General features: G+C 40.5%; 1 protein-coding gene across 1 annotated transcript in view; it reads left to right on the top strand.

The window, feature by feature from the left end:
- Window positions 1-8,927, top strand: part of NUSAP1 (nucleolar and spindle associated protein 1) — a 33,148-nt gene extending 24,221 nt beyond the window's left edge. The window contains exons 7-10 of the mRNA XM_006778074.2: window positions 2,413-2,570; window positions 3,367-3,483; window positions 6,982-7,090; window positions 8,088-8,927. Of these exons, the coding sequence (XP_006778137.1) occupies window positions 2,413-2,570; window positions 3,367-3,483; window positions 6,982-7,090; window positions 8,088-8,181 (478 nt within the window). The 3' untranslated portion in view covers window positions 8,182-8,927. The remainder of the gene's footprint in view (window positions 1-2,412; window positions 2,571-3,366; window positions 3,484-6,981; window positions 7,091-8,087) is intronic.
- Window positions 8,928-10,861: the final 1,934 nt, after the last annotated feature.

Genomic DNA, 10,861 nt, shown 5'->3' with positions numbered 1-10,861 from the left:
GGTACATGCCCTTGACCGGAATCAAACCTGGGACCCCTGAGTCCCCAGGCCGATGCTCTATCCACTGAGCCAAACCGGTTAGGGCCTAATATTTTTCTTTAAATTTGTATTTTGTTTTCTTGTTTAGGCAATTTACCTAAGTTCACATTTGATTTACTAGTATAAAGGATGAAAATAAGATATATATGAATATTTTTCATTTTAATCTACACTTGCAAATATGTGTAAAGAGAAATTTTTTTATTGACTTGAACACACAGTTGCAGCTAAATTCCTATAGAAAAATCTCTTAATGCAGTGAATTAAAAAATGGACTTGTCCTAAAGTAGAAATACTCTAACCCATTGGGCATTGCAGTAGGATAGCTATCTCATGCCCACTGACCCCTGTTTTGTTTGCTTGTACGTTTCCTAACATCAGGGTGCCCCTCAACTACTACTGTCCCTACAGATGAAGATTTTCATGCTTTTTTTTTTTCATTCCAGAGAGGAAGGGAGGGGGGGAGAGAGAGAGAGAGAGAGCAAGAGAGAGGGAGAGAGAGAGAAACATCAATGATGAGAGAGAATCATTGATCGGCTGCCTCCAAGGGATTAAGCACACATCCCCAGTATGTGCCCTTGACTGGAATCAAACCCGGGACCCTTCATTCCGCAGGCTGACATTCTATCCACTGAACCAAACTGGCTAGGACATTATCCTTTCTTTTAATACCAAAATTTTATTCTCTCCTTTTTTAAGAGCATCTGAAGCATCTAATAGAGTCGGTGCATAGGAACATGTCCCCAACATGTGCAATTATCTGACATTGTTTTTATCCTCACCTATGGATATGTTTATGGATTTTTTTATTTTTTTTTTTTGGAGAGAGAAAGGAAGGGGGAAAGAGAACATACATGTGAGAGAGAAACATTGATCAGTTGCCTCCTGTACTCGCCCCGACCAAGGATGGAACCCACAATCCGGGCATGTGCCCTGACTGCGAAGTGAACCTGCAGTTGAACCTACAGGACAATGCTCCAACCAATTGAGCCACTGGCCAGAACTGATAGAGTTTTTAAATCTTAAAAATGCCCTTCGGGCCAAACCGGTTTGGCTCAGTGGATAGAGCGTCGGCCTGCAGACTGAAAGGTCCCAGGTTCGATTCCGGTCAAGGGCATGTACTTGGTTGTGGGCACATCCTCAGGAGGGGGTGTGCAGGAGGCAGCTGGTCGATGTTTCTCTCTCATTGATGTTTCTAACTCTCTATCCCTCTCCCTTCCTCTCTGTAAAAAATCAATAAAATATATATATTAAAAAAATGCCCTTCGGTTTAGATGAGTTAGCTTGGAATATGAGGTACCTATACTTGGCCGTTCTGATTGTATTTAATGCTTTTTAAGAACACCATGGTCACGTGCTAGCCTTTGTTTCATTACAATCTACAGAATAGTCTGGACTTCACAGCATCTATCCTGGCACAACCAGTTTTCCTATTAGAGTCTTTGGGTGTTGATTCAGGATCACCATCAAATTATAAGTCCAGAAGTCCCCTATTAACACCCCATCACCAACCCTATATGTATTTATATCTGTCATTAGTAGATATTCATTGAATGTAAGACACTGAGGATTCACCATTATTTTATGAACCAGTAAGAAAAGTCATTGCCAACTATGACATATTATCATTGTAAAACACATCCCAATTTCAATTATGTTAAAATGTAGGAAAACTATGCATCAGAGAATCAATGAAATACATTGTAGCAGTTTGCTATGAGTAGAAGATGGGTTTATGTACCACTCAAATGAATATTATTTTAGGTAGATGTAAGGTCTGTTCCCATATGGCAGAGCAACCTCCTATTCCCTTTAACTTGCCATCATCGGGAAGAGGAGAAATAAGGGAAGCTTCTTCAAGTACCTGCTAATGTGTAACTTGAGGCCTGCGAGCATCTCCTTGGAGCTCTGGAGTATGCTGTCACTGGCCAATGCTGGGTGAAAAGAGAATACAAGCCATCCTATATCATAAAAGCGTAGTATGCAAATTGTCCCCTCCACCAGAAGTTCTTCTGGGATTTCGACCAGGGGACAGGGCAGGCTGGGGGAAGGGAGAGAGGCCTTGGCCGGCTGCTGCCAGCCACTAGGGACTCTACCAGTGCACAAATTTCATGCACTGGGCCTCTAGTGTTTTATAAATAACAAAAGTTGATAAGTGATTTGCTTTAGCATAAGTGTTTTAAGAGATCTCTATTGTGCAAAGGAGGTTCATTTGTGTAACAGTATTTACACAAATGAACGGCTGCCTCCTGGGGATCAAGTTGGTGCATGGGGGCCCTTTCACTACTTGGTGGTGGACAAGTGTCTTTATTTATAAGCTTGACACAGTTACTCTTAACATTACTCATGTCTTGTATCCACTGTCCTATTTAGGTTTTCAGCTGCTACTAAAGATAATGAATACAAGCGTTCACTGACCAAGACTCCAGCCAGAAAGTCTCCACATGTGTCCATATCTGGGAATACCCCAAAAGGCCAGGCTGTGCTTGGGACAAACAAGTTAAAAGCCACAAAGAGGGATTCGGCTACAGGTAAAAAAATGAATTGGTTCATCTTTAAGCCATGTAACTTTCTGAAATTAAGTTTATCTGTTTCCTTAAGCCTCTCCATATCTGTAAAATCAAAAGCAAACATTTCCCCATAGCGTGTTTTTCATTGTATATGAGTGAGGGACATGCTAGAATCACTAACAAAAAAATAGTGTCTGCCTGAGGACTCCATCCCGTCCAAGAGGAGTCCTAAGATGGTGACCCTCCCTGAAGGGCATTCAGCCCCTTCTCAGACCCAGGGATGAGGAGGACCATGACAGCCTCCAGTGGCCTGCAGGACTCGGAAATGAACAGGATCCCAGAGTTCATGGAATCAGTGCCACACTATTGACTAGTGGACTGGGTGAGCCAGAATAAGCCATTTAGATACCCTTGTATCTAATAACAAACAAAACCAGGAATCTTTTCCATTTATGTGATTTAGGTTCCTTGCAGGCTTTATGTCTGTATTAATGAAAATATTACTATTAGTAATAGATCATTTTTAAGAAGGGTAAATAATATCAGGGAAATTCTTTAAACAGGATTCTAAACGCCCAGCTGATCCTAGGGAATCTCGTAATGTTTAGACTATTTGGGGAGAAGCTAACGGGAAACAAATCTCAGTGGTTAGCTTGCCTCAGTTACTCTTTTCTCCTCCCTTTTAACCTTACATTTGTCTTGGACTTTTCATATAGATTCTATTTTTAAGATTGAGAAGTGATACTTTAATACAAAACTATAACGTGTCTTTTTTTTTCTCTAATCAAGCCTTTGGGTTTTGTGTGGGCTTTTTTAGTTATTACCCCATTCAAGTTTTCAGCTGAAGCAGCACAGACTCCAGTCTCCAACAAGAAACCAGTGTTTGATCTCAAAGCAAGTTTGTCTCGTCCCCTCAACTATGAGCCACACAAAGGTATGTGGGCTGTTTTGCGGTACAAGGCACGCAGAGACCTAAGGTCAGCTCATTTCCCACTGAGGCTGAGACTCATGGAAACCTTACGTAACCGCCTAGAATTCCTGCCCCCGCTCCTCATGATTAAAAAGAATGTCCATTAAGCAAATATTAAATAACTGATTCACTTACATTGTTGTTAATCAAAGGCATAATTTCTAATCAATGTTACTACAAAGAATTAAAATTTCAGCCAAAATCAAGAAACTTAGAAGTGAGCCTGTGGGTTAATGAATGTTTTCTTTACAGCTATCAAAGGATCCCAGGCTGCTGGGAACCACCGGTCCAACAACTGGGATATTCATTGGCCAGATGTCATTGAGCATATATTAAAGTATTCTTACATCTATAAAAAATATCAATACTTAATGTGATCTATCTTTTGTGCTTTGGGAATTACTTTTTTAAAAAGCTTCCTACAATAATCACGTTTATGTAATAATGTTTATCTTTAAATTACAAATGTCAATGAAACATAATGAAAACATAAATCTTATTTAGTTGTGGTGAAAATACATCTACTTCTCTCACCCATTTTTCCCCCCAGGTTTTCCCATTTGTGGCAATGGCACCTCTTTCTGCTGAGTTATCTATTGAGTCGTCAGGGCAGAAACCTAGGAGTCCTCTTTGGCTCCTCACTTTCTCTTAGACTTCATCTCCAGCCCATCAGCTAGTCCTTTCACCTCTACCTTTGAAAAAGCTCTTTAATCAGACCACTTTCACCCCTCCATTGTGGCTCCCATTGGTCCAGGTCATCATCATCATTTACCTGGGCTTCTAGAATAGCCTCCTTGCCCCACTACAACCTAAAAAACAAACAGAGCACATCCTGCCCTGCTCAGAATCTCCTGAGTTTCCCATCTCTTTCCCAGCTTCAGTCACCGCCTCGTCCTTCCCTGACTTTGGGACAAACACATTGGTGTTTCAGTTCCTCAGATACACCCAGCTCCTTCCCACCTCCCGGTCTTTGCATTGTGTCCCTCTGCTCCACCTGGAATATTGTTGCCACAGACCTTTGCACACCTTGCTCCCTCATTTTACTGGGACATCCACTCAGCTATCACCAATTCCAGCCTTTCCTCTACTCCCTGCCTCCCAGTCTGTACTCCTTAGCCTGGTCCACATTTCTTCATAGCATGAGTCACCACCTGATGTTATGTTCCTTTACTGTCATCTACTTCTACTACTGGCATGTAAGCCCAAGAAAGCAAGGATTTTGACTACTTGGTTCACTGCCTATGTCCCCAGCTCCTACAACAGTCCCTGGCACATACAAGATGCCCTCTAAAGTGTTTGCTGTGGGAATGACTATGACACTAACTTTGGCTGATGGTAGAAAACCTGGATTAAAGCTTCATTTGTGCTTATTATTTTTTATCCTAGACAAGTCAGTTAGTTCCTTAATGGAAGGGAAAATAAGTACTACTTCAATAGTTATTGATTAGCCGAAACTGGTTTGGCTCAGTGGATAGAGCGTCGGCCTGCGGACCGAAAGGTCCGGGTTTCGATTCCGGTCAAGGGCATGTACCTGGGTTGTGGGCACATCCCCGGTGGGAGATGTGCAGGAGGCAGCTGATCGATGTTTCTCTCTCATCGATGTTTCTAACTATCTATCTCTCTCCCTTCCTCTCTGTAAAAAATCAATAAAATATATTTTAAAAAATAGTTATTGATTAAATGATAATAATGGGTGTGAACATCATTTTTATGAAATGGGAAACATGCAAATGATAATCACTGGTATTCAGACAGAGGTCATAAACTATAAAAATAAAGCAATACCTAAACATCTGGAATTTGTTCTAAAGCCAACAAAATATTCCCACTTGTTCTATTCCAAATAGAATTTATGAGGAAATGGTAATAAACTGCACAGGGGAAGTACCACTTTTTTTAAATACCACTTTAATATATATAATAATAAAAGCATTATATGCTAATTAGACCAGATTTCCTTCTGGACCATGAAGCCAGGGCTGCAAGGTAAGCCCAGGTCCCGGGTGCCAGACGGAAGCTGGTGCCGGCAGCCGGGGGAAGGAAGGCCTACTCTTGCATGAATTTCGTGCATTGGGCCTCTAGTTTATATATATAAAAGGCTGGTATGCTAAGTGTCCGACCATCCAGGTAATGACGTCACATAGCAACGCCCGGCTTCCTTTCCCTAGCGACAACTAGCCTCCTTGGATTTTCTTCAGCCCTGACTTGCTTTACAGCCAGGTGCAAACATTTCACACTTTAACCAAATGTCCATGAAGCGTTTTCCCATGCCTCATCTCATTTGATCCTCACAGAAATCCTGGAGTAGGTAGGAAGACTCAGTGGAATCCTATTTTCCACCGAAAAAGGAGATTTAGAAAGCTTAGAAACTTGACTGAAAAGAAGTAAGAAATGGTGGACCTTGAAAATGACTTCAGGTTTTCTCACTGTGCGGAATATAGTCAAACACTGCTGTGGTTAAATATTTTACCCGTTGTTCTCCCTGCGTGATCTACAGTAATAATCTGCTTCATGTTGATATTTACTGCTGTGTTGCTGACAATTGCCTGAAAGAGAAGTTGGGGAGCTTCACTGGGCTGGAAAAAGTTTAGCTAAATCAGAAAGCTGGTCTAATTAAGCAAGTTTATTCTATATATATAAAAGGCTAAGTTGACTCCTGCATGGGAGATACATATAAAGCTCTAGCTGGTGCCAGTTGTACACGTGTGTTTCAATCTGTCATTGTTGATCGTGAATTTGGTTGATACTTCTATTAAAGAGAAAGGGCAAATAGCGATATTAAAATATTTCATCTAATTAATTTCCTTTCAATGTGCATGATCGTGCACCGGGCCACTAGTTAAACATAATACCTATGCAATCTTGAAATAAACTGCTTGGTTGTAATGGTTCCTTTTAATGTGCTATGTAATGGGAGTTGTTTTTTGTTTTTAGTGTTAAGGTTTTCTTTCTTTTTTTTATTAATATATTTTTATTGAATTCAGAGAAGAAGGGAGAAAGAGAAAAAAATATCACTGATGAGAGAGAAACATTAAGGTTTTCTCTTTGGCTTTCCAAGGATTAAAAAATAGAACACATGCCCAGCCAGTGTGGCACAGTAATTGAGCGTCTACCTATGAACTAGGAGATCACAGTTTGAGTCCAGGTCAGGGCACATGCCAGGGTTGTGAGCTCTATCCCCAGTAGGAAGCAGCTGATCAATGATTCTCATCACTTACGTTTCTCTCTCTCCCTTCTTCTCTGAAATAAAAACATTTTTTAAAAATAGAACATGTTTAGAGAAAAATTGCAATTTATATCTGTAGAATATGAAATTGAAATTAATAAAAGACTTACACTGGCAAATGTCTATTAAAACAAAGTATAAATGTTGATAGCAAGCAAATCGCCACAGATGAATAAACTTAAGACTATAAATACAAAAGTCTTCATTAATGTTTCTTTGTCTCTGTCCTAAACTAGGAAAACTGAAACCATGGGGACAATCTAAAGAAAATAAGTCTCTGAATGAGCATGTAAGCAGAGTTAGCTTCCACAAGAAAACTTACAAACAACCTCGTCTTCAGACCAGGTGAGCACATAATTACCCAGTTCTATAAGTCTTTTCATTTTGAAAGACTGTATATAAAAGCAGAATCTCTGAGAGATAGACAGTCTCAGTAAGTGGTGTCTAAGAGGCTAGAAGTGGAATCACATTAGAACTTTCTATAAGTTCTAATTGTGGATTCTAATTCAAGGTGGGGCCCAAGCATCTGCATTATTTCCAGAGCTCTACAGGACATTCACAAGAGGACTCCGATTCAGAGCACTGCTTTTACGTGATCTGTCTGCCCAAACTGTGGACCTGATATCCCTCCAGATGCCAGTGCCGAGGGCACCTAGTTATGCAGACAGATGTGAATTTTTTACTTTCAGGGAAACCAGGCTTATTAGGCTTCAAGGCCCTACATGGGGAAAACCCCATGTTTTTGTATATGTCCTCTAGAGGCTTTCATCTGTATGAAAACCAAGGGAAAGGCAGAGCTTGCCCTGGACTGCAGCTGGTCCTGGTTGAGTCGACTCCCTGCATGAAACCCTCCTGATACAGAGTTACCTGTCATTTGACTTGCCTACATCCACCTGCCACCAAAACCTTTAATGACTATATTTGCTATTAAGATCATTAACATGATCCTGAGACTTCTCTCCCCTTCCCCCACCCCCAAATCCCTCTCATAAAAACAGTGTTAAGTTTAAGGCAGTGGTTCGTAGTTCCATGTTTTCACTAGACTATGTAATTTTGAGGTTGACCTTTGACTTCCAGAAGTAGACATTTATCAAAACTACAGGGGTTGGGTTCAGGTACCAGGGTACCTTCTGGTTGCAGTTCTGTGCTTGACTTTAGGATCTATAGCCCTTTAACACAGCAGTGATTTTCATCAGCGACCACCAGGTCAGACTGCAGCATGCCCAGGACTGTTTTACACAGTGTGCTAGGCATCTTTACGTTTGGACAGTGTCCAACAAGTGCTTCCAGGTGGTCTGTTGTGGAGCTTCACTAGAACCTAATGTGTACCTGTCCCTCTTAGGGAGGAGCAACGGAAGAAACATGAGCAACAACGAAAGGAGAAGAAAGCCGAGCTGTTGGGAACTCGAAGGGGCCTTATTATGGCTGCAGATTAATAGTTTAACATTCTGTAAATATTCCTTTATTCTGAACCTTTTTTGTAAATATTTTTATACTGTCCTTCCTACTTTAGTCAAAAGATCTTTTTCTGCTCTTAACTTTGTTCCTAAGTCCCTGTACAACTCAGTATTTTAATGAGATCTATCCTATACTTTTTTTTCCCATCCTGTAGATTCTTGACCTAGATTTTTAATGTCAGTTTCCCCCTCCTGGCTCTAATATTAACAGAATTGCAATCCTCTTCTAGACAAGAGCATTTACCTAAAGGTAGCTTATTATAGCACAAGCTTTAGTAGAAATTGAACAGTACTAACTTATGCGTAGGGTAAGCTGGGAGACGTACCCTTTTTATCCTCCAGAGAATCTAGTCATCTTAATAAAACAAGGGGACACGTGGATTGGTTATGGCATCAAAGTTTTACCCATGTAGTTTTTTTCAAGCTTACACACTTTTTGTTCAACTCACTTCTTGTAATTGTCATCTCACTCAGTATATTCTTAAAAACAAAAACTCTATAGCTTATTCTAGCCTTGCTTATTTAACAATATACAAGGCCATGTTGAAATTTCAGGATTGTTGCTTTAAGGATTACTGTGCTGTCAAACTTAAATTTTATTCAACTTACGGAAAAACTAGAGTTTCTTAGCATCATATCCATGTTTGTTGCACCTAAGTGGAACTTCTGAGTTTTGTACTGCTTCAGATTTTCATAAATAAAGTGTTTTCTCTCAGGGATAGATTCATTCTTTGTAAATGTAATTGGCTTCCAAGGTTTAGTTGACCAACTAAGATGTACTCCTCATGCATCCTCTCCTGGCCACCCACTCCCACCCCAAGAATGCCCATGTCCTTCTTTTGTATTTTCACATATACAAACCCACCGAACAGGACATAATTCCTGGGAACTTAATAAACTTAGATTTTGCTATCACGAGGCAGATATCAGATCAATCAAGAAACCTTGTGGTAACTGTCAAATACACTGCTGCTGAGAAAGTAAAATTATACCACCACCTTGAAAAACAGTTTAGTAATTTCTTTAAAAATGTAAATGTATGTCTACCATATAACCCAGCAATTCTACACCCAGGTATTTCACCAAGAAAAATGAAAACACATGTCCACACAAATATATAACAATATTATTCAAAGTAACCAAAAAGTTCAGCTGTCCATTATGGATGTATGGGTTTTAAAAGATTCTTATGCACTAAAAAGGAATGAAGTACTTTTTTTAAAATATATTTTTATTGATTTCAGAGAGGAAAGGAGAGGGAGAGAAACATCAATGAGAAAGAATCATTGATCGGCTGCCTCCTGCACGCCCCCTACTGGGGATCGAGCCTGCAACCCGGTATGCGCCCTTGACTGGAATCGAACCCGGGAAACTTCAGTCTGCAGACCGATGTTCTATCCACTGAGCAAAACCAGCTAGGGTGGAATGAAGTACTTTTAACATGCTACAACATGGATGAACCTCAAAGACATTATGCTAAGTGAAAAGAAGCCAGACAGAAAAGACCATACGTGATGTGATTCTATTTAAGTGAAATATCTAAAGAAGATAAACCTATTGAGAAAATAGATTAGATTAGTAGTGACCAGGGGCTGGAGAGTGACTACAGAGGTGCACTAAGGTTTCTTTTTCGGCTGATGGAAATTTTCTAAAGTTAGCTTGTTGTAAAGACTGCACAATTCTCTAAAGTACTAACAATCATTGATTGATTTGTACATTTAAAACAGGCAAACTTTGTGGCCCCGGCCAGATAGCTCAGTTGGTTACAGTGTCTTCCTCATATGCCAAGGTTGTAGGGTCTATCTCCGGTCAGGGCACATACAAGAGTTACCCAATGAATGCATAAATAAGTAGAACAACAGTTTATGTTTTTTTCCTCGCTCACAAAATCAGTAAGAAAATAATTTTTGAAATACAAAAATATATATATATAAAATAAACAGACTGCTCTAGCTGGTTTGGCTCAGTGATTAGAACCCAGGCCTGCAGACTGAAGGGTCCCAGGTTCAATTCCAGTGAAGGGCACATGTCCGGGTTGCAAGTCGGTGCTCAGTAGGGGGCGTGCAGGAGGCAGCCAATCAATGATTTCTCTCTCATCATTGATGTTTCTATCTCTCTCTCCTCTCTGAAATCAATAAAAATATATTTTAAAAAAATAAAACATAAACTTTGTTATATAAACTATACCTCAATACAAGCTATTAAAAACAAAGGATAATTACATGAAAATACACAAAATAGATTGTAGGCCAAGATGATGGAACAGCTATTTGTGGCGAGTCAGCATGGCCATGGCATACCAGCCTCAGTGCCTTATATGCCACGCCAGCTCAGCCAGGTTTGGTGAGCCTGAGTGGGGGCGGTGAAGGATTGAGAAAAGACAGACAAGAGAAGAAAGCTAGCTCTCCATCAGAGAGGACAGTGTCCCACCCAGACCCAGCTTTCTTCTCTTGTCTGTCTTTTCTCAATCCTTCACCGCCTCCTCTCAGGCTCACCGAACCTGGCTGAGCTGGCGTGGCACATAAGGCGCCCTGGGGCTGAGTATGCCATGGCCGTGCCCGCTAGCCACAGCTATTAGCCTTTTCATATGTTGAAACCCCAATTTCCAACATGATGGCACTTGGAGGTGGGACCTTTTGGAGGCAATTAGGTCTTGAGG

This window comes from Myotis davidii, unplaced genomic scaffold (assembly GCF_000327345.1).
Source record: "Myotis davidii unplaced genomic scaffold, ASM32734v1 scaffold46, whole genome shotgun sequence".
NCBI lineage: Eukaryota > Metazoa > Chordata > Mammalia > Chiroptera > Vespertilionidae > Myotis > Myotis davidii.
The sequence above is the reverse complement of the archived record's forward strand: the minus strand, read 5'-3'. Positions and strand labels throughout refer to the sequence as shown.